The sequence below is a fragment of the Thunnus albacares genome, chromosome 18 (assembly GCF_914725855.1).
Source record: "Thunnus albacares chromosome 18, fThuAlb1.1, whole genome shotgun sequence".
Taxonomy (NCBI): domain Eukaryota; kingdom Metazoa; phylum Chordata; class Actinopteri; order Scombriformes; family Scombridae; genus Thunnus; species Thunnus albacares.
Genome location: NC_058123.1, coordinates 18509249 through 18534525, shown reverse-complemented (window position 1 = coordinate 18534525; position 25277 = coordinate 18509249). Strand labels below are relative to the sequence as shown.

The 25277-nt window shown below is 40.0% G+C and overlaps 1 protein-coding gene across 5 annotated transcripts in view; it reads right to left on the bottom strand.

Annotated features, from left to right (window-relative positions):
* rimbp2a (RIMS binding protein 2a) overlaps positions 1–25277 on the bottom strand; it is a 69861-nt gene that overhangs the window by 27834 nt on the left and 16750 nt on the right. For 3 of the 5 annotated variants that reach the window (XM_044334322.1, XM_044334323.1, XM_044334326.1), the window contains exon 1: positions 2956–3026. Coding sequence is in view for 1 of the 5 variants with exons in the window: in XM_044334324.1 (XP_044190259.1) it covers positions 2956–3078; positions 4856–4945 (213 nt within the window). In the remaining 4 variants the exon portion in view is untranslated. Of the gene's footprint in view, positions 1–2955; positions 3079–4855; positions 4946–25277 lie in introns of those variants that run through there. The other 2 variants (XM_044334324.1, XM_044334325.1) reach the window with 1 other exon arrangement.

Genomic DNA, 25277 nt, shown 5'->3' with positions numbered 1-25277 from the left:
GATTTTCGACAGTATCCCAAAAGAATACCCCGACCACAATCTTTCTCTATTGATGGTGACAGATACGGCTAAATGTTGCAAGTCTGAACAATTATCAGAATATTGCTGGCACTGAAAGGAGGGTGTATTCTGCAGTGGGTCGGCTATCATTCTGGCACGGAGCCTTTGAAGAATTGAACCCAATCTACCTGACTGGCAATCAGCTGCAGGAAATTCTGACATTTGTGAAACAAATACACACATTTTGTGATATCAGGATTGTTCTTGGTTTGTTTGTTGGTCGCATCAGCTTTAAAATCATAAATACCACAAATTAAAACAATGTACTCACCAAAGTCTTGCAGACCAATCAATAAAATTCACTATTGAGGTATCGTGTTACACAATATGGGCTTTTTCATAATTCATAAGCATATCTATCACACCCAACCAACTGTATACCCTGAACTGAGTCAGACAAAGCTGTCACACCCGGTCACCCATGCCAAACCCAAATCTACTCTTTCCCAAATTAGCTGAGTCATGACTATACAGTATCTATCCAGAGTCACGACCAGCTGCCACATCTTGCAGAAACAGAGTTAAGGCCGTAAGATGTTTCTGCAGGCTTAAGAAGAATAGACAGCTTAGAAAGCTCTGACATTCATCATTTTCTCTCTGTGTTCTCTCTCCCTTGAAAAAAAAAGAAAAAAGAAAAGCCTCTTTACCTCCTGGAGTGGCTTCGAGGTGTCCTGAGCAGGCAGCCACTGCTTTGCATAATCAGGGAGAAGCTCTAAGCTGCAGAAAGGACTGGGCTGGCTGAGGGGCTGTCACTGGAGTCTTAGAGAAAAACTTTTTATTTTTTTTTAACTCTTGGAGATTCAGGGAGGACTCGATGAATTCACCTACATTTTCAGGAAACCCCCCTGTTTTCATGTAAAAACAGACACAGGCCTGAGCATCAACCACCTACCGGAGCAGCTGGATTTCAAGTGCTGTGTGTAGTGATTCAGTTTCCCGAGAATTTTTTTTTCAGTGTGTCATTGGATTCAAACCAACAACCTTCCTTAAACAAGCTTGCTGCTCAAGACCTAAGGCTACTGCCAACCTTTCCTATCACTGAAGCATCAGTGCAAGTGGAGATGCAACATTTGTTTGTTTGCTGTTTGTGAGGTACACAATTCTGTAAAGACAGAGACCTTTGAAACAGGTGGAGTCTAGTCTGGCAAGAGCTGTAGACTTGAGACTTGGACTCGACCCCTAAAGACTTGATTGAGATTGAAAGCAAAACGTCCAACTGAAATCACATTTAGTCATTCTTTTTTGCAGTAAAAAATAATGACAAAATGTATTTTAAATGTATTGTTTATCCTTTTTTATATAATTAAAAGGAGGAAAGGGGTCTTTCCTCTTCAATGAAGCAAGGCAGTGAGTGCAAAGTTTGCATGACCCACAGTCAGCATTTCCACAGTCATGTGAATAAGACCCAGGTTGGAAAATGCCAGAGTTTTCCTTTTAATAAAGCTCTGCAGCCTAGTTAGTTGGATTGTCCTCTTCAGTGACAACTGAAGCCACTATGCATTTGTTTTGGGTTGTTGCACACCCTCTACTGTGACAGAAAGGCCCAGAATAATATGAGGTTGTGCTAACTGGTGTCTTAGTCCCCCATGAAATAAGCCTTTTGTTACCATATTATATAACTTGAAAACCAACATAGTCAGTGCTGTATCTCACTGGCTTTGACTGAGCCTTTAAAAAAAGATCAACCGTCTGTCTTTTTCTGTTTTTTTCATGTTGTGTCTCCTCCGTCTCTCCTTCCTCCACCCACATCGCCCTGCGTAATTTTCTCTAAATAGTCTCTTTGTCTTCATAATCAATACACAATGAGAAAGTGACAAACTTTCTTTGCTGTATTAGGGAGCAGGTCGGTTTTTCTCAGATGGGTACATTTCTCTCTCAAATATCCTGACAAACAGACAATCAATAGGAGATGCAGGGAGGCGAGGATTTGTAATGAGAGTGTGTCTCGCGGCACAGCGAGGCTGTGTCTGATTACTATTGGCTGACCAGAGCACCATGAAAAAAGAGCTTCTCCATGAAAGTGATGAAACTTCACCTCCCACTTTGCATCACTTTCCTTCTAAAAGTTTTCTTAGAAAACAAACACATGGGTGATGGGAATAATTTCCAAAAGCAGCAGTGAATATCTTGGTGTGATGATGTAAGCCGAACAGAACCACTGTGGTGAATGAGGGATGAATGAACACAGTGGAGATGGGAATGAGCAAACTGACGTGTCTGACATGTAGGGTTGGCTCAGTGGTCTCCTCCACCAAAGAGCAGTGGAGATGTGGAATAAATTATCCCTGATTTATTTTATCAATCCCTGATCTAAAGTCAGATTCAAATACATTTATTATATTATCAAATCCATAAGTTCAAATAATTAAATCTCCCTTCTGTAGAAACTGTGGGAAGAGAGAGGAAATTTATTTGATGGGGGAAATATTCAAGAGAATGTGATTTGAAACCCTTTGATCAAGTAGTCCATTTTCACATCCATTATTTGTTAAAACTCAGCACTGAAGCACTTACTGACAAGGTTTCTGAGCTCTCCCTCAACACTCAAAATTGATTTCTGACATTATTAAGTTATTTGAGTCGGTCACATGGTTTCTCTTTCTCCATATCCTTTTGCCAGACGAGTAAAACCTCCCAACTCTTGACAGATGATTACGGAGACAGACTTAAATGTGTCATTTAATGAGAAATTTGGGCACAGGATTTGTTAAAAACTATATTTAAAACTTCATCAAATTTAAATTGTACCATGAGAGGAGGAGAAGAGGGATAAATGAAAAAGAGAATTAGCTCCAGGCTCCCTAGATTTTCCTCAAAATTAAAGGAGGGCTAAAGTGATTCTTGTATTAAGGGGTATGTGGGATGAAAGCACAGATAAATCCATAGATGTCTCACCTTTAGAACCTCTTCCAGGTTCTCCACTTTGCCTTGAAGTTGTCTCCTCTGCTGTTGGGCCACGTCTCTCTCCTGGCTCACCACAGCAAAGGTTTGTCTCAGCTGGTCATAGTCTGATCGCACCTATGTGAACAGATGGAGACCAGGAGCAAAAGAAGGGAGGGACAAGAAAAAGACAACAAGAGAAGGAAAAGGAAAAAGAAAAAAAGTCAGTGAAGAAAATTAAAAAACACATCAAAATGAGGGAAGAAAACACTTTAATTTTCTCTTTGCTCTACTTTAAGAGTTTCAAAGTGTACCCATTTTCTGTAGATTTTTTTAAAAGAAGGAAACAAGCATGCAATTTTTATGAGGTTTGTCCTTGCAGTAGACCTACTTTTTACATTTATGAATAGAAGTGGCTTTTTTTGGCTGGAGGGTTGATTGGGAGTTCATAGTCAGAAGAGAAATTAATCAGCACATTTCCATTTAGCCTTGATGAGACAGAGCTGCTGACTTGAGTGTTCTGCCTCTCGTTTCTTCATCAGTCTCGAGGCCTTGAGCTAGGCTGGTTCCTGTGAAGGTGGCCTCATAGGATCGAGCCGAACCGTCCCTCAGCCGTGTGCCAATCATTTCATTAATTAACAAAACACACGAGCGCACAATAGATAAGCTCGCTCACTCAAAGTGCTCAAAACTACACTGCTGCAAAGAAAATGAGCTCATTCATAAAAAGGAATTTATGACTTGAGCTGGAGTTAATGGCTCCCTAGACCCATCTGAACTAAAATAAACCTCAAATAATTAATATTAATATTAATATAAACATTTTCTTTTAACAAAAAATACAATTTCTAAATACAGTTTTTATTAGTTAATTCTCTTGAACTCTGACAAAGTTCCTCTAGAGCAAGCTTTACTTTTATTCAATAATTATATCACAAAGTCCTTGATCCCTGTCTCTTCTTTTCTGTCTTTCAGCATCTCTTTCTTTTTATCCTCTTTCATTCCCTCATAGAATAGAATAGAATAGAGTAGAATAAACTTTATTGTCCAGCTGTGGTGGGAAAATTGTCCTTGGTCTCACCCAGGAAATACAAACACAAACATGTCCACATTCTCTCTCTATTCACAGTCCAGTACATTTTGTCTTTGCCACGGTTGCCCTTACAAGCTGGTTACACTCATTCATACTGTATTTCTGGCGGGGCTGGGCCCCACTTTCCCTTTTCATCTCTGTGCCCACCTTGTCAGTGCACAGATGGCATCTTTTTGTGTGGCATGGTGGAGCAAAAGCTCTGAGCTGAGTCCCTGGACACGTGTCAAATCTGCCCCCTCTGTGAAAGTCACTATTAGCGCCAGAGTAACTAATCGCCTACCATCACGGACGGACACTGTCTCCGTCTGGGTCTGTGTGTGTGTGTGTGTTTATGTATGCATGTGTGCACACTGGAGAGTGAGGCTCAGGCTGACTGAGCCGGTAAAGACACAATGACAGGAGAGGAAAAAGGAGCGTTTATCAGACACTCCTTTAATTTAACACCAAAATGGAGCTTTAAGCCTAAAAATACAAAACATGACACTAATACCACATGTATACACCCCTGAGTGAAGAAGCAATATAAAGAACACAAAGACTCAACACATGATAACATACAGTATATGATGATAACAAGGCTGCATGTGTATTGATCTGTAGAGATGGATCACAAATGCCAATAGACAGATTTTACAGCCATTCATAAGACATTGTGTATGTGATATGTAGCCCCTATATCAGTGATGTAGGGGCTACATACAAACTCTGTGTCTGTGTGTGTGTGTGTGTGTGTGTGTGTGTGTGTGTGTGTGTGTGTGTGTGTGTGTGTGTATGTATGTGTGTGCAATACATGCTTGTACGCTGCATGTGTGAATGCCACACCTGGTCATACTTGGATGCCTTTAGGTGGCCGTTGATCAATTCAAGGTTCAGGCGATTTTTCTCCTGCAAGGCAGCATGGAGCTTTGCTTTCTAAAGAAAAAAAAGAGGGAAACAAAAGAGTTTAGTGTGTTTTTATGTTATGATACATGATCTCCCTCATCGCAAAGACTTCTTTGCCTGGCTGCATCATGCATCGTCACAACTTCATCTTAAAACTATTACATAAGCGACAGATGAAAGACTCAGGTTAGTGCCGATCCCACCCTCCGTCTGTACGCATGTTTATGTGTGTGGCTAAGCTTTTCTCTAAGATGCTGTCTGGAGGACAAAACCCACAGCTGCATACTGTCACCAACCATTTGGTATGTGGCATTCGAAAAGGGAGGGGGAGAGAAGAAAAAAAAGAGGAAAGAACAAGAAGAAAGTGATGAGGCGAGAGAGGGGATAGAGGGTTAAGAGGGAGGAAAGTGGGTTGGAAGGATGGTGTGAAAGAGGAATAGGAAGGGGGAAAAGGTTTGAGGGAGAGATATCTAGGCAAAAAGAAACAAGCGGAGGAGATGAAAGGATGGAATAAGAGAGAGCCGGTGTGTCAGTCAAATGATAAATGCGCAAATGAGCGCATAGTGTCCGAAAAAACTAGCAAGCTCAAGATGACGTTAAGTTGCACGCCATGTAGAAAGGACTGAAAAGAGGTGTGCAGTTCCTATCTGCACTCTCCACTGCCCAGATTCACATTCAGAAGTTGTCATGCCGCTGGTGCTGCAGGTACTCAAGCATTACATAATTACGGCAGACTCAAACTAGGGCAACGCTCTCCTCCTATCACAGTTCTGAGCATTCAAGAGTGATTTCACTGTGACTGGTCATATCCTGGCACATACTGTAATACCACTTCATGCTGCTGAAATGAGCTCAGACTGTTGATTGTCATTCTCAGCATCCCATATTTATAATAGCAGTCTGGCCTTTTTGTCTATTCAGCTTTAAACAAAGAGCAGTCTGCAGGACTGGAGTTAATCATGTTTTATTTTCCTGGTAATGGTGGCTTCAAAGACCAGAAGGATTTTGGTTCAACATGTCTTATTGATCTGAAAATACTGCCTCCAAATACAGATATGTGTATTTGTAGCCTCTAAAAGAGGATTTATTCAAGTACCTTCTAAATATGTGTAGATGTGTTCCAGTTCTATTACTGTATAGTCTAATACTGTCTATTATTACCTGAAAATGATCATAACATACACCATACATATATGCAATATGCTCTCTTGAGTCTGATTGCAATGATATACTCAAGCAAAAGAAGAGTTCAAGCTTTGTATGCCAGCTTGTGCACAAGAAAATACGGTGCAGCCTGGAGGTTTATGATCAAATTTATCAGTACAAATCAAGGAACTCAATAAACCCCAGAGGAAAGGAGGAGGAAGAGAGAGAAACAGACAAAGTGAGGGGCCAGCCAGGTTCATCCATCTCTTTGTGTGCAGGCAGAGAGACAGCCATGGCTGTCAGAGGAAGACACAATCAAACCAAGATACAGATAGAGAACAGACAAGGACAGGAAGACACAGAGACTGGTGAGTGAGTTCACTCGCTGCTCTTATTGTGTAACGCTGTCGCCACAGCACATCACTGCAGACCACAGCTCAGTGTACCAAACCACACCTAGATACAGTGGCGGCCAGAAATGATCTTGTTCCCCTGCCTTTGACTGTCAATTATGGAGACATGGCACATCATGAGGTGCCAGCTGTAGTCGTCCTCTGCGCTGACACCTCAGGAAACGGCCTTGTAGATGACACAATAAGGAAGTGGAGTGGGAAGGGATGTGAAGATAACTGGAATAAAGGGGTGTGTAGAAATTTTATGGCTGGAGAGAACACTGACGGATAGAAACAGGAGGATAGGTCAAGCAAAAGAATGATTAGAGTTTGGTTGAGGGTTCCAGGGTGTGACGACAAAAGAGAAATAAAGCAGGAAAAAAGAAAATGAATGACCTCTTAAAGGTTTCTTTTTATGGGCCTCAGGAATGATGTCTCCTTCTCCACTTCCTCCCACTTCCAGTGAATCACACATTCACAGCTCTGCTTAACACTCCATAACATCTTGTAAACACAGTGCTGTACTGCAAAGCCAAGGGACACACACGCACTCTGTGCCAATTTAAACCTTCAATATGCACAAATAAACAGAAAAATCTGGTGTGAAGCTATAAAGGATATGATAATTAGGTGTTCTCTTAAGGAAAAAAACAACTTAACAGGGGATTAACAGCACTCCAAGGACATCTGTGCAGAACCACGTTTGAGTGAAACTGTAGCATGTGTGCGTGTAAGTGTGAAACAGTGTGTGGTTGTGAAATTTGAAATCCATATGTGTGTGCAGGGAGAGTGGACTGGCTAGGGGGAGAGACCTCAACACCACTAATGACTAATTCACTCTGACAACTTCTTTCTTCTTTCCTCTTCTGTCTTTTCTCTCTGTCTCTCACTGTCTCACACACACACACACACACTGATGCATTTACTTTCCCTTCCATCACCGCCATGGTTATCATTCTCTCCCCAAACCCACTAACCTAGCTTCTGGCCCTAAATCTGCTCTGTTCACTGTAGCCATCCTCTCAGTGAGCTTAGAAAGTCTGACTGTGGATCCACATGAGCGACTTGTGTGTCTCAATTTATTTCAGTGTGTGTATCAGGAGTTTTAGTTGATATAGTTTTCTTTATGAGCCAATCAATTACCTTACAACAGTAGTGTTTTTAACAACCTGGTATCACCCAGTACACTTTGGTCTTTGAACAAATTAAACAGACTAGATATAACATGTTAATTAGTGAGTTTTAGAGGGTCAGGGTAGCTTTCAGTTTTTATGATAAGCTAAGTTAATCATCTCAAGGCTGTAGCTCCGTACTTAACGGACAGACATGAGAGTGGTATCAATCTTCTCATCTAACACTGCAAGAAAGACAATTATGCTTATTTCCCAACATGTCAAACTATTCCTTTAAGTCTGAACACAGTGATGTACCATGTAGCGAAAAGTTGAAGACTGGAACAAACAGTCATCATCATGCATGTACTGTATACATTTTACATTTTGTCTTTTGGCAGAAGCTTTTATCCAAAGCGACTTACAAGCAGGGCAAGACAATCAAGCATTAGAGGACAGTAACTCCAAGCCGTAGTACAATTTCTCAAGTAGCTGACCAGAGATATATAATTATTATAACTAAGAAAACAACTGGAAGTAGACAAGTACATAAGAAATGCCATAAACACCGAGAAAGAAGTGCAACAATCAACAAAGTGCTCAAAAGGTTAAAGGGCTCAAGTGTTAAGTTGTTCATAGAAGAGCTGAGTTTTCAGGTGTTGCTTGAATGCACCAAGGGGGTCAGCATACCACATGGAGCTGGGTAGCTCATTCCACCATCGCAGAACCACAAACAAAAAGGATCGTGATTTCATACCAGGCAGTGATGACATAACCAGACGTCATTCATTTGCAGACCGGAGTGGACAGGAGAGTATATACTGCCTGATGAGTGACTCAGTGTAGGAGGGTGCCATTCCATTGGTCCAAAGGTAGGCATCAAAGTTTTGAACTAGATGTGAGCCACCGCCAGGAGCCAGTGGAAGGAGATGAACAGAGGTGTGACATGAGCTTGTTTAGGTTCAAGTTGTTGGTTAGGGTATACACATTTTATCTGTATAGTTTTACTTTTGGTGTCATTTAGTACAATTATCTCTAACACCATGTATTGTGATAAATATAATACAGTGAAAAGCATTATGACAACTTCATGTCTGATTACATTGTCTACATTCTCAATGTATATGTCTCATTGTCGTGTCTTTTTTTTTTGTTTTAGCCCTGTGTACCTTAGGGTTTTACATCAAAAAGTTTCTTTATGAACATTTGACAAGTGTTTTCATTATTTCATGAGGGTTAGTGCTGAGCTTTACTGTATGAGCACATGTATGCATTTGAGAGCAATCCTAAAGCAAGTAAAGCAAAGCTCACTATGAGATGTCGATGTCTCAACAAATACTCCTCAGCAACATGTTGGCCTGTCAAAACACACTGTGACAGGAGTCTACTGAGACCAGTTAACAAAGCTGGACAAAGCAGATCTCCTGACCAATAGAAGAGCAGCACCACACACAGTTTTTTATACGCTTGACATGGTTGTGTGCAAAGATTTGAGGGTGATTTTAGAAATCTTCATGGATTTATGGCTGTTTTTTTTTATTATTAAAACATCCCACCAAACATTTGAATCCATTGTAAGTAGTGTTTTTGCAGCCTCTGTTCTTCAAACCTTTTCAAGCCATCTGATGTGATATATGTGATACTAACATATTTTGGGAGGAGCATCACTTTTACTGCAGCAATCTTCATCATTAGTTTCAAATCAAAACAATATTGTGATCAGACCATGTTGAAATCATCCTCACACCATATTATTGGTTTGACATACTAGATTTAGGCATTGCCTCTGGTCATTGTAATATCATGTGTCATTGCATCCGTAAAAAGCTGTGTCATGTTTTCTGTCATGTGAACTCTGTGCTCTCGTCAAAACCAGACCAGGAAGTTACTTTGAGTTGGACGACAAGATGTCAGTGTATGAAATGTATTTAGTATTTCCCACTGGGTTCTGTTGACCTACTTAAGCAGAATGGCAACTGCTTAAAAAATGATTTAGGTAATGTACTCAAATGAATCTACTGACATGTGATGACAATGATCCAACTTGAATTAAATATGAATGGAAAGAATCTTAAAATAATTCCCTCAGTTCATTACAGAGCACATCAAGCTGTCTTTGATCAAATTTATTTCTATCTTCGTTTTTGGCAGTAAAGGTGGGATTTTACAGTGATGTAAGCCTCTAATTTATTTAAGGAAGTGTTAATGCTTTGAAATTGTGGATATGCCTATTTAGAATAAATTTGCCACTAATGGGAATTAATTGCAACATCCAAATGTTGCCTCTTGCAAGCCAACGCACAGATCGAATCTTGGATTAGCTTAATTTAGAAATACAGGCAGAAATATAACATTATTTGAATAAGAATAAGTTGGTAGCTGCTGCAGCCATAATGAAGAATAGATGAAATCATGAGTGCAGATATTTCTTCGATGGCTACTGCTTACTCTAAATGGGATGCTTGTGTGTAGAGGATTGCTACTGTTCCCCCCTCAACTCCCAGGACAATTGTCATTAATTAGATGTCACAGTGGAAACACTTTGTTCCACTTAACCATGGGTGGGAAGACGCTGATGACATCTGCTGTCTTCAGTGCAAGCACTGGTAAGTCAGAGACAAACCAAGGTGCACCATGATTCTGTAAATTTAATCAATGAAGATGTGACCTTCAAGACGCAAATAATTAGTTCTACAAAAAGCTGAGTTTTGCCAAATTAAATCATACTTTAGACTTTTTTCCCCATAGAAGTTCATTGGAAAGTTAAACTGGAGTTCATGACTAAAGTTTCTAAGAAGAGATAATGTTAGACAAATTTATTTTCTTTACTTTTAACACAAATACCTTAATGTTAGCCAATTCTTTGCTTAAAGATAAAGCATCATCACCTCTTTTTGTCCTTTCTAAGTTATATTAAGTACAGCTCAGTCTAGTTGTTTAAAACGATCCTCAAACAAAAGACTTCATGCTACTTCATCTTATTGAAATACTGTGATTTCATAAATAGATAAGTGCCTCCACTTATCTCCACTAAACTTTGTGCTAATAGGATGACTGCAGCTGGTGCGTATATGTGTGTGTGTGTGTGTGTGTTGATTCAAAGATTGTTATGCACTGATGTGGTTGGAGAATGAGCAAATGGAGTCAGAGCCAGAACTTCACTAATAGCTGCTGCAACATCAGCTGTCTGTTCAGCACTGTCTAATGTCTGGAGCAGTCAGAACCACGGATAGCTCCTTTTCAACTATTGTACACCAGGACATGTGCTGTAAAAATTTACTAAGTACTAAGAAACTTAAAGTCCCCTCCATTCAAAATTATGTTTTACTTCCCCTGGATGTTTGATTTTCACTGTTCAGAATGCAACACATTCTCATAAAAAAACAACAGTATAGGTCTAAAATTCAGGCCGGCACAAACGGCCTGTAGTTACGTTTACACCATCTGGCAGCCAAAGTAATACACTCCAGCTTTCCAAAACCATTACAAATCGTTGTTAAAAAGTGACTATGTTTTATGATGTGACAACACTGTGGTTAAGGTCTGGTTAGGTTTAGGCACAAAAACCATTTGGTCAGGGTTAGGGAAAGATCATGGTTTGTGTTAAAATGATCACCTGAAACGCAACCTTCATTGTCATGACAACAGTAAATACCACAACATTACATTTTTAAATAAAATGCCACTGTAAATATAAACTATAGCAGACACAAATCACTATTCAAAGCATGGTATTTTTATATGTCTTAAAACATATCTGGAGGGGATCTTTAAGTAAAAAATAATAACACTGGTGGTTTTGCATGTTGCAGCGCATTTTAGGTTAAAATATCAAAAGTTTTTGCATATATATTGGAAGTATATTCAGATTCCTAATTGAGGAATATAAATCATAGATGATTTATCTCATTATATACTGTGATTTTCATTTTGTTTGTTTCCCAAGTCATTATGGTTCAATTTGTTTACACCAATGTTTTCAAACTTACTATTGTAAAAAAGCCTTAACATCATCTGACAACTTTTTTGTAACTTGTGTGAACTCACCCTTTAAAAACATTGATTTACATAGTTGTTGAACCATTTAAGTCATTATATTAGTCAAAAGTCAAGTCAAGTCTATTTATGACCAAAGTGCTTTTCAGAGAAATGTAAAATACAGTTAAATAATAAAAAAAAAATAGATAAGTAACTGTAATAGACAAAGTTAAATTAAAAAACAATTTTATCATGCTATTAAAATTTAAGGGGACTCAAGTGACATCTGGATCATGTATTATGCATTTAACTACAAATCTCATTATACTTCACAGTACTGGCAACCATTTTTTAAAAAGTATATTATATGATTTTAGATTGATTTCCCAACTTTCCAAGAATGGTTTCCATTCATTTTAGTATGCTTTGGAAATTACTTCGGAAAAAGTTTTGGTTTATTTTAGTGTTCTGTTATATTATTGTGTGGCAATGCATTTCTGAGCGGGGACTTTTGAGCAGGGTTATTGCTTTTCAACAGATTATCTAATTCAAGGAACATTTTCAGAATGATTGCAGCTGTGAAACCACATGACTGTAGCATCACATCGCAAGCATGTTTTTACAGTGATGGATCACCCACCTATAGCACATTTTGTGACCCATACCATACTGAAAAAAAGAAACAAGTGGCTGACTGGAGGGGAAAGAATCAATCTTAAAAACACATATAGTTTGAAAATAGTTGGCAGTGTTATAAAAAATGTGTTAAAAGAATAAAACATCCAAAATCGCAAGTCATTTAAGATTACAAGCCAAATATCAACAGAATGCATCCAAAAGAGGACATACTCTCAAGGTTGATTTTAACTTTAAAGGGCACCTATTATGCTCATTTACAGCTATATATATTTATTTTTGGATTTCACTAAAGTAGCTTTGCATGATTCACAGTTCAAAAAGCCCCTTATTTATCTGATACTAGCCCTTTATGCAGCCCTTGAGTTCAGCTTCTGTCTCTTAACAGGCAGTCTTAGCTCCTGTCTCTTTAAGGTCCCACTCCCAATGAGCCCACTCTGTTCTGATTGGCCAGCTTTCCAGAAATATGCTGAGGGGCAACCAAGCCCCCAGGATCAATTTGAAGCCAATATGACATAGTGGCAAAACTATATAATTACAACTTCCACGTCCATCACGTGATGCACACTGGCCCAAAATGACTTTTTCCCATAGACTTACATTGTGAAAGAGACATCTGTAAATCAGTGGATACATTTTTTGAGCATCACAACCCCCACAAAATGACTCATTTCACCATCAGAATTTGATCCATTCAGTCAAATAACATTTTGAAAGTCTAGAAGAGCTGTATTCAAGTTAGTTGAGGGCTAAATCAGAAGTTAGCCAGCTGGAAGCCAGAACCCTATGGTGCATCTACTCTATGGCCCACACGATCCCAGAAGATTTTTATACATGAAAGTTGAACTTTTTTTGCTTCATGCGCCGCTGAGCAACAGAAATGAACGGGACTCCGCCTCCGATGCTGTATCCAGTTCTCTTTACACATCCATAGGGGCAGCCAGTCTGTTAAGTCACTGCTGATGTAAAGTCAACATTTCCTGCTTTACTGCTTGATATTAAAAGCTGTTAAATGACTAAATAATGGGAGACTTCTATTGTGAATAATTTACAAGAAATGAGTTTCATTAGCGGCAATAAAAACCAATAACAATCAATACAACAAGATATGGACATATTTGGAGCTATTTGTTCAGCGTATCAGTTAAAAATAATGCAGGGAGGAATAGTGCAAGCAGAAACAGCCACAGTGAGATGTTTGATGAAGAGCTGCAGATGACCAGCATTCTTCCAACAGGTAAACAACTTATTCAAACTTTGCCCTGCTGTGTAATGGAAAAACAATCACAGTGTGCCAGCTCAATTCGAGTCATGGCTCAGCTTGACTACCTCCAAAACAATGGAAAAATGCCATAATGTTAGCGAAGCGGAGCAGTGAACTTGTGCACTGTGCGTGGAGCAGATGACCATATAAAGAAATCCGTCATGAGCTGACTGGGAGTCAGCCCTGGCTGAAGGTAGAAAAAAACAGTGGAAACTGAGCACTCAAAGCAGTCTGAAGCCGGTGTTTTTTGCTCACAGGGATTACTTCTACATACGTTTACCTCATTATTTGACACTTTGGCCACATTTACATCTGACATTGTAACATTACATATATATGACTGAAAATAAGGAAAAGCATAATAGGTCTCCTTTAAGGAAGCTGTATATTGGCACTATACATCCCCGCTTAAGGAATTGGTTATGAAAATGAGGCACATTCTGGAGATTTATTGTGTAACATTAGCAAAGACTTCACTACAGCATAAAATATGACATATATAACACAGACTTTGTCCTATGAAGGGCTTACTAGGGGTTTGTCTTTTCACAAGAGAATGTGCAACTTCAGTCCCACTTGATCTTCAGCCAAACAGTGGCCTCCTTGGCAGACTGTTGCAAGTCTCAAGAGCATTTTGAGATCAATCATTTATAATGTTGTTAATACTGTCCATTACCTCTGGTTTACAACATGTGCATGACACCTGAGCAACTGCTATATAATAGCTGCACGGTACATTCGCAATCCATGGTTTCTGTTAACCTTTCAGTCATGTGATGTTCATGTGTGCCATTTTATTTGAAAAATCCACCCTTAAGATTTGCAACCTTTTGCATTCCTCATGAAGTGCTGTTAGTATTACTGTTTATTTAAATATATATATATATCATCATATATATCATTCATATATATATATATATCCATGAAGTTCATACTAACTGTTACTATATTATACATAATATATATATAATTCATCAACACGCTATTAAAATATTCCCCTTTATGTGTCAGTTTCAAAGCATTATGAGTGGTCTTTAATGTCATTCCTCTAACCTATGCCACTAATGTGTCTCTACAGGTGCCTCATTCATAAAACATAAATGAGTGGCTAATCTGGTTTTGATGGTAGCATGTGTGTATGTGTACACTTACGTGTTTATGTGTGAACACATATACTGTATGTATGTCACAGCCTTTAGACCTGCGAGTCAAAGTGGAGACGCAGATGGCAGTGAGTAATGCCGATATAGTGAAGCATGAGTTTGAGTGTGTGTGTCTGCGTATGTGCATGCAAGCATGAATGAGTTGCATAACTAGCATCTCCAGGCATACATTAGCCTTAAGCTCTTGTGCACCCACAGTGCTCCAGACCTCTCATCTGAATCTTAAGGATTAAAAAACCCCTAAAAAATTATTCATGTGGCAAGAATTACCTCATGTAATAAACACACACACACAGACACACACACACACATCAAGTTAAAACTGTGAGTTCTCATGACATATAATTTGAGGTAACCCCCCCTGTTGTTAGTGGATAAGTAAATAAAGGTTTAAAAGATGTCGGACTATGAAAGACGTGAGTCACTCCTGCAGATTTAATAATGTGGATCAACTGGAGCTTGAATGGAAACCCAGCCTACGCAGTCACAGACATTTAATATTAACAATATCTCAAGCCCAAAAGACTACATTATGTCAATGTGGCAGGAGAAATTTTATGTACATCCAAAATCTTCTTACAGGGAAGGAATTAAGTCGTTTGTGCTAAGTAGGGGGAACATACTCTAAGATTTTATGGGAGTTATTTTTTTTAAGGAATGAAGTGTTCAAATACTCAAATCTGTGCACAGATAAAGAGCCTTCTGGGATATATAGTTTAGATTTTGCTCACCTCTCCTCTTGAGGAAAAATCAAGCAGCTAAGTGTTTTCTTTTAACGCCCTGTTTTCTCTATATCCTGTCTTGCGTGCTCTAGTGTATGTGTTTTAGTGTGTGTGTGCGTGTGAATTCCACTGCCTGTGTCTCACAGAGCAGGAGACAATCCAGAGTTTTATGGAGGAGAGAAGACAGAAGAGCAGCAGGGAAAGGCCGGCGCTACCGTCAGGAGAGATTAACTTCTCTTCCACGTAACACACATCCTCATTCACCTCACTCTCCGACCTCCTCTGTCACTTCTCCTGTTATTCATCTGGGCTCAGCTTAGTTAGAATGTTTGTGCTTGTGCATGCGTTGTATACATATGTGTTATTCAGTTTATGGTGTTTTAGTGTTTGTTTTTGAGTCTAATAATCTAATAATGACTATGTGACTTCTTAACTATTTATTTACTTATTTATCTATTTCATTCATTTTCATGAAGCATTTTTGAGAGGCTTCTTGGGTGGGCCAACAGCAAGATACCAGAAACATGTTAAGAATGCATTGTGATATGATTGCTTAGCCACATTCAAGGTGCTCATGGATGCATATGACCACATAAAACCAAAGCACAACTGATTTCTACATGTCAAACAACTGAGACAAAATGCCAAATGGTTGTGTCTGTCCTCTTCTCAAGCTGTAGTGGGCATAGTAGTACTGAAAAAATTCAGATATTAAGCGATTAGTCAATCAATGTTTTTGATAAACAATCTAGCTTCTCAAATGTGAGGATTTGCTCAATTTATCTGTTATCTATCACTGTACAATGCATCTTTGGGTTTTGGACTGTTGGTCAGAGTAAACAAGCAATCTGAAGATGTCCCATTACGTTCTTGAATCTTGTGGTGGGCATTGTTCAGTATTTTCTGCCATTTTACAGACTAAACATTTAACTGATTGATCACAAATACAATGGACAGATTGAACATTGATTTAAATATTTCTTAGTTCCAGCCTCAAGGTGCCAATAGACTGTGCAATCTTAACAACAATCTTACAAGTTAATTGAATATCACACTGTGCAAGATGGATCTAAGTCTTGATCGCAATCTGTGCCCGAGTAACGATTGTGGATTCTGCATAATCTCACATCGTATTCTGGTTGGTTCGTTATTAAAAAATGGGTTGTAACAACAGTCTGAGATTCAGTCCTAAATTTCTGACACTGTAGGAATTTGGTCGCCGGAGCTCTACATCATGGACGATGGACTTGTCTCCCAGTGTGATCTAAAACCACTGTTTTTGTTTGACAACCAAAGATCTTATTGTTAACTTTCATCTGGGTCAGCCTAAAATCACAGTGTTATGGGGCTTTTTATGTTAGTAGCAGTAGACATCATTCACACATTTTAGACACACTATGATTCCAGATGTGAACTGCAATCTGCCCCGGTTGGATCTGGATCCTATCTGGAAGAGGTCTGAACAGGACCAGAGAAAGAGAGTGCCCATGTGTGCATATTAACTTTGACTGTGTACTTGAGTGATGTGTAGAGGTGCTGCAGCTGTACTGTATATGTAGGACCCTCCGGGGAAAACACTGGCTTCTCTTGAGAATACACCCCATGCCCCACAGGGAATATTAGGGCATGGGAGTGTGCACAGTGAAGTGTGTGCGTGCTGTAGCCTATGTACATATTGTGGGAGCAGGCAGTGAGAGTGAAATAGGACTCCCATGACGTGGGCAGCAAAGCTTCCAGTCACATTGATGACATAACACATTTGATGTGAACAAGACCTATTGTTCCCTCGAGCCACACAGAGAATATCAGAGGGCTGGAAAATAAGTTCTGAGGAAGATCAGTGTAATGCTAATGAGGAGCCCAAGAGCTGGTTAGGGATTACATGTGCTTGGATGGACGTTCATGCTCACATAATGCTTGGATGGACCTTCATACACAAGTGCGCACACACACACACACACACACACAAAAACACATGGACATGCACAAGCCTGCATAAAAATTCTCAAGCACACACAAATCCATAAAACTCTCTCACACACACACAAACAACACCCGGCCAGGGATACACCCACGCACGCTTCTATATGTTCACATTCAGACACACACACAACCCACAAATACACACTTGCATGACCCCAATCTCCAGCAAAACATACTGCACAAGTACTAAATAATTTACATCTGACCTCATTGCATAGTTGCTAAAATGTACAGTATGCTAGAAATACACTGACAGAACGTTAGCAGAGAGAGGTTTCCTCGCCACTGGTTTCTGTGGAGGATTACAATCTGGATTCATACATTTCTATCTTAAATAGCAGCTACCATAGTCAGACTGGCCACCAGGAGAAATCCTGGTGGGCCAGTCGCTCTGTGGGCCAGGGCCAGGGTCCAGGGCCATTTTTTAGTCCCAGTCCGTCTGTGACAGTTACTATGCGTGTCAACAAATAAGGGGATGCAAGGACAAACTAAACTTACTTTTGCAATGCTTAACAGTGCAAAACTTGCATTTTATATTCATCAGCTGATGCCTCAAAATACTGCAGACTGTCTTCTAACAGAGACAAAGCACAGGGAGCGCATTACTCCAGTGCTGGCCGCTTTCCATTGGCTGCAGGTGGAGTTTAGAATTCATTATAAAATTTATAGTTTTTACCGTACCAGGCAGTACACAGTGAAGCCACTGAGTACATTTCTGACTTGTTTCTGAACTTAAAGTCTCTGGTGTTCCCAGGACTCGACTTAAAATGAGGGAGATGGATCATCAAAGGCTATATAACTAAATTTTATATGCTACATTAGTAGTGTAAAAGCTACCAAATGGTTCCTCTTGTGAGAAAAAAGCAACAATGCAGCTGCATTAGAGTACACTAGAATACCTTTTTAGCCTTTGCACCAAACATGCAAAGCATCAGTTCGATTTCTTGTATACATCTGTCTCGTCAAGCTTACAGTTGTCTGGAGAAGGTCCCATCAAATGAACTGAACAATGAGAACTTGGAATTTAAAAACACTCACTTATAGAGAAACAGCATAGCCTAGTTTTCTGTTTGGGTACAAAAAAGGTTCTCCCAGGTGTAATTTTACTGTATGCAACAACAGATCTATTTGTATCTCCTGTATTTGTGCTTGAATTTTTTCAGGATATTCAATGATACAATAGTGGAGAAACCTATAATGGCTCCTGCAACACTGCATGGCAGATGCATATGGCCGAGTTTTAGGTCTCAAGTGAGCGAGACTCAGTGGCACAGAGCAATAGGTGACAGTTACAGGAGCACAGGTCCTGTCATGTCATCTGTATCTGAACAGGCTGGTCTGTCTGACATTGTGTACTCATCTCTCTCTCTCTCCATCCTTCCCTCCATCTAGTTGCCCTTGGTGTTTAGTCCACTGAAGGCTTCTGTCCTATGTTTAATCATTCAAGCCCTTCCAGACACAAAACACTGGGGGACTGAAAGAAAGAGAGGAGAGGAGAACAGAAGGGCTGATAGAAGGGAGCGAAAGACAGACAGTACACGACAGTTACAATTTAGCTAAGAGAAGGTAATCAAGAAGTTATTTAGAGGAACAGAGAGAACAGACTGAGAGAAAAGTGTGATCGCATGAGAAAGAAGCCTATGGAGAAGGACAAAAATGGGGGGGGAAAGGGATAGAGAAGACAACCTAGAAATTACAGGGGACAGTGGGAGATGATTAGTGATGTGGAATTAACAGGCCTTCTATCAGCATGTGTCTTTTGCTAAAGGGCTTACCTAGCCTGGCGGTGTCGTGGTGAGATTATGTAGCGATACAGAATCAAATAGGCCAAAAAATGAAGCTTTTGAAAGGGCACTTTGAGCTGCTACACTATCTTCATGTGTGCCGAAACTATGAACAACATCATATAATTTGGTTCGGGGGTTATGGATGCTTTTAGTGATGTCATCCAGAAGACTCTACACTTGTCCTTAACCGATACTAAGTAAGATGATGTAGATGGCAAATCAAACACCCATCTGCACCCATTTATTTTGTGAAATCATTTGAAAAGGAGCAATCACATCACCTGTATGACAAGATAAATTAGTTTTTATTCAGCTGTATTTGTGTTTTGACTCCAATCAGACATCCACTGACATCTCCTTCCTCTCACTTTCCCTCTTTTGCCCCACCCTCCTCCTTTTGCTTTTCCCCCCTCTGCAGTGTTCTCTGTCTTTCCTTTAATATAACTTCTATATATCTTGAAAAGCTGCCAGGAAATGTGAGGAGGAAATGTTCCTTTATTATTTCACTCTCTGCTTCCCCCCGCCGGCTAAATGACATCAATCATCACAGTGTATGCTAGTGATCAATACAGCGCTCGCTCGTATTCAGCCTCGCGTTCAGGAGCTACACGTGTTGCGTGCACACATATACACGCATACACGCACAAGTGAGGAAAGGGTAAGGGGAGGGGATGACGGGGTTGCTATAGAAACTGTTCTCTTTCAGGTATGGAGTGTCAGGATGATAAAAAGTAGCAATGAACTATCATATCCAACATATCTGATGCCCTTTGAATTGTCTGAATATAAACCTGAATACAACCATTGCAAACAGAAGCTGTCTCATTTATTTGCCATTTTAACCTGCTGGATGAATAAACACTTAGTACACCAAAGAATCACAGTGAGTATGCACACTAAGAAATAAAATAGTACAAAAATCACATGAACATAATACCAGCATAGAATAGACTATACAGTATATATGATGTGCAGCAGAGATGCAAAGTATAGTGTAAGTGTAAGCATGCATGGACACACTCTTAAAAACACAGTGAATATGTGTGGGAGTGTGTATGAAGGCATGTAATCCGGAATAAATGTGGAAATGTGTGTGTGTGTGTGCGTGTATGTAAAGTACACAAAGATTTGCTGCTGTACAACTCCGCAACCGTACGAATGCTTGCGCAGGCTAACTGTCTCCACATGGACGTTCATGTGTGTTTATTCATATGTGCTGCTGCCACACCCTTAATGCCACTGTTCAGGGATTATTGCAGTGCCTGTATGTCCTGAAGAACATTTTGATTAGTCAAGGAGGCTGTCTTTTGGCTGCCAGACTCGCTGATAATCTCAAGAGAGGAGCAAGGAAATCAGCCATGAGACTGAAAACACAAGTTTCATTTCTCCCATCTTCTTCCCTCCCTCCCTCCCTCTCTCCTCTCCCTCTCGCCCTCTGGCACCCAACTGAACGTCAGCTGGCACAGTCAACCAGTCTGCCGCATGGAGATGAAGAAGTGGAAGAAGAGGAGCAAGATTAGGAGAGTATGTAAGATTTAAGCCCATCAATTCTACAGCTTGATTTTTGTACCGTCACAGTGTAACGAGAAAGGAGACGGATAGATAAAAGAGGGTAGACAGGGAGAGAGACGATGAGAGAAAGTGACACCACTCATACAAAGCAAAATGCTGCAAAATGAGACTTCAGCAGAGCCGTCTGTGCACCAATTCTTTCTCTCTCCTCTGCCATATTTCTCCTTTGGTCTCTCACCCACCCACACAGCCACATATTCAAACATATGCATGGCGCAGGCATTTGAACTATATATATTCTAACACACACACACACACACACACACACACACATATGAATAGACACACAGTTGTCTCGAGTGTGTAACTCACCAGCATCCAACAGATAAATTAAAGCAATTATTGCGTGATTGGCAGTATGGTAATAGCTTTGATTTGATTAATCTGCTGATTATTTTCTCAGTTAATCAATCAATCTTTTAGTCTATAAAATGTCCAAAAAAAGTGAAAATGTCATCACAATTTCCCAAAACCTAAGTTAACATATTCAAAAGTGTTGTTTTATTTGATCAAAAGTCCCAAATCTCAAAGTATCTACAGTTTATTTTCATAGAAGACAAACAAAAGCATCAGACAGTCACATTTGACAGATGCATTTTGACATCTTTTGCTGTAAACTGACTAAAACGATTATTCGATTATTAAAATAGCTGATTCATTTTCTAACAAGTGATTAATCGATTAATTGTTCCAGCTCTAGTGAAATCTCTCTTCCATTCTTGTCATCAAGTAGATGGACGTCTGCAAAATGTCACACATGCTGCGTGCACAAAATATGATAGGGCTGCGTTATATTACCATTAACGGATTATAATGAGACATGAGAAGAGACACTCTAAAGTTTTCATTTGTTACAAAAGTTTTTCCAATTTAACAGTGACCAAAACTTTAAATTAATCCCATTGCCCCGTTGTTGTCGTTGTTCAACGTCACTTGCTGTTCAAGCCTCTTGAAACGTTTTCACAAATGATTGATTGGTAGCGTAATCAGCTCTTCAGAGGTTTGACAGGTTTGCAGTGCTAAACACCTCTCAAACAGGTGTTCCTTTGAAAAAATCTTCTACCAAACAAGAAGCAAAATGTTTTTTAACTATAAGATAGGACAGTGAGTATTAGCGGAATTCAGCAATGCTTATTATTGGTAATGTAATCTAATTTAAATAAGGATGTACATGTTTTGGGGAGAATAATCCCTAATATTTTGTCTACCCTCATTGATATAAATTGGATGGACAAAATATTAGAAACAGCTCTCTAAAATTCAACAGCACCACAAACTACAGCCTCCAAAATGACCATGAAGTTGAATCAACACTTCTCTAAAATAAGGTGGGATTTATTGCAGGGCTGTTGTATTAGACTGCATTCGTTTATACTACTGTAGGTGTGTCTAATAAATTGATAACTGTACACGGTATACCATCTTGCCAGGCACACATACACAAGCACATTTAGAAAGAGACTTTGCCTCATGAGGATAAACGACTGGCGGAGAGAAAGTGTCAATCAGCCACGAGCGGGTTAATATTCATCACCGACACCTGGCAACCCCACAGCAGGCAGGAACCAGGAAAAGCTCAGGTTACCAGAGCCGATAACGCCAAAGCACACACACTCAACACGCGCAGGCACACACAAAATCAATTTGTTTGACAAAGCACCACACATTTGTCTCTCTCCCAGTGTGTCTAAATGATCATGTGAACATGTGTCTACATATGTTATTTTACAAATAATAAAGCTTACATGAGCACACGCACAATGAAAAAAATTAGATTCAGAATTTGACAATATCTGCAAAACCCATGCACGCACACATTCTCACACGCACTTTCCAAGCCACAAATACACCATTAACCCCCCCCCCTACACACAGTAAACCCCACCCCCACCCCTGAACACACACCACACACACCCACACATCTCCAAACAGGTGGCTCTGCTTCAGTCAAGAAACAGAGGAAGCTGGATGTTGGTTTTTCCCTCATTAAGTCCCACAAAATACACAATGTACAAATCCTCAGCTCCCTTCCACCTCTCTGGATGTCTGTCTCCTCCTGCAGCAGCTGCACAGACAGGTTTTTTCCCCAGCTGCTTAGCTATGCTAACCCTGTGCACTATATATAGGACCTCAACAGAGCTAAATCAAACACTAACACACTCGAGCCAGTGATGCAAAGACGGTAGATATACAGCAGCAGTAAAGAGGGAGCAGATTGGTGATAAAGGATTAGTATTTACCGTGCGTGTTGTCTAGCACAGGAGCATCTTGACTGAGGTGTCGCTTACTCCTTCTTCCTCCTTCCTCTGATCTCCTCCCTTCTTCCCTGCTCTCTCTGGGTGGGGAATTGTCAAACGGCTGCAGCAGCAGCAGCAGCAGCATCAGCATCAGTAGCAGCTCCGGGGCCTGCGTGTCTCTCTCTCTCTCTCTCTCTCTCCTCCTCCTCCTCTCTTTCCTCCGCCCCCTCTCCACACACTCTCTCTTTCCTATTCTCCCTTTCCTCTCACTCTCTCCCCACCCCCGAAGACCCTCCTCCTTAACACACTTCTTCCATCATTTTCTCCTTTTCTCTTCCACGCTCTCTCTCTCTCTTTCTCTTTCTCTCTCTCTCTTCCTCTGCTCAATTTCCCCCTTTCTCTCTCGCTCTGCACGCGTGTGCAGTGAGCTGCGGAAATCCACTCTGTTGAATTAATCAGCCAGCTCCACTGCTACAACCATCAGCTACATCAGTAGGGCTACTGTTTGGAGGTGAGGTATCATTGGCAACAGGAAACAGACATCTTGGAGTCTGGGATACAAATAAAGATGGTTTGTTGGAAGACTGCCCCGTACAACCACAGTCTGGACCTTCCTGCCTAGCTGTCTGCCAAATTGACTGTGATGACAGCAGCCTGCGTGATGCTGGCTGCTGTCGTATAGACCCTCCCCTCCTCTCCTCTCCTCTGCTCCCCAATTCATGTCTTCACCCGCGACACTAATTGAACAGGGTCTTGATTGATGCCACTTTTGCTTATGAACACATCTTGTGTTTGTGGTATTAATTATAGCTTTAGCTGGTAAGTTTTGTATTCATCACTGTGTAAAGGCCTGCCATCAGATTATAGAAAGAAGGCACATTTGTAGCGAGTATAATGTGTAGCGAGTATAGTGTGTTTAAAAGTAACTGTGGTCTCACAGGTCCTTTAGAGTGGTTCTCAGCACTTTCATTTTCTGTCAAATGAATGTAACAAGGTATATGTTTGCAGTCAAAGTGCAATGTTGTTTGCTTGCATATTTAATACACTTTATAATGTATGGTTGGTGGACTTGGGAATAACATGTCTAACAAGTCTATTCTATTCTATTCTGTGTTGACACATTTAAATCTTTGTATATTTGTGGTATCACAATGGTGACAATATAACATTTAATGAGTATTCTGTTGCTCCATTACTCTGTTTTTCAGCAGAAGTGACACAAATTACGATAGGCTACCTCTACCTTACCCCAGCTTAATATTTTCTTCTAAGTGCTCTATAAAGAAAGGATTTCAGAGGTTGTTTAGAATTTAGCTGTTTAGAATACTTTACATTTGATCATAGGATTTAATTATTGAGGAGAAAGTCAAAATCTGTGTTGTAATTTTAATTTTGCTTAGTCATCTAATTACACGCATGTAATGACTGATAGAAAAATAGTTAAGTTTGTGTTAGGGATAAGGTGGTAGCACCATATTCACCAATATCTTTGCAAAAATATGCCTGTTACAGATGAACAGGGAGAAAGTATATTATGGTTGCATGCTAGTGGCTCGATGAGACTGGACCTACTGTACTTAAACACAGCAGTGCTTTGAGCTAAATGCTAATGTTGGCATGCTAACATTTTTACAGTGACAATGCTACCATGCTGCTGTAAAGCAGGTTTAATCTCTACCATGTTCACTATCTTAGTTTAGCATGTTAGCATGCTAATTAGCCCTAAACACAGGATATGGCTGAGGTTGATGGGGATGTCATTAATTTTGCGGGTATTTAGTCATAGGCCAAAGTCTATGAATGGTTTTGGCATCAATAAAATTCATCCTGACGGGGACATGACTGTATGAACCAAATTTCATGTCATTCTATCCAGTAGTTGTCTTGACTCAAAGCCACATATGTGAACCTCATGGTGGTGCTAGATGAAATCAGGGGATCATTTAAGTCATTAAGATTCATTGTCTGGGAACCATGAATGCCTGCACAAAATTTTGTGCCAATCCATGTAGTGGATGTTGTGATATTTTAGTTTGTGCCAAAGTGTTGGATAGATATTCTACATGCATAGAATGTGGGGTTAAATTTTATCCCCATGCAACCAATTATTCCATTTTCTGTCTCTTCCAGCACTAATCCTCACAGTTTCACAGCTTTTAGCCCTTAACTACAACACAGAACACACTTGCTATCACACTGCCTACACTGCCTTGTCACAATGAGTAATTATATCATATTGACATCAGCTTATGTGTGGGGGCTCATGCATGTGCATGCATGTGTCAGTGTGAGTGTGGGTATACCACTGTTAGGCCCTAAAATGATTTAATCCAGTTAAGGGGATTTTCAATTAATCCAGGAGGGCCCTAC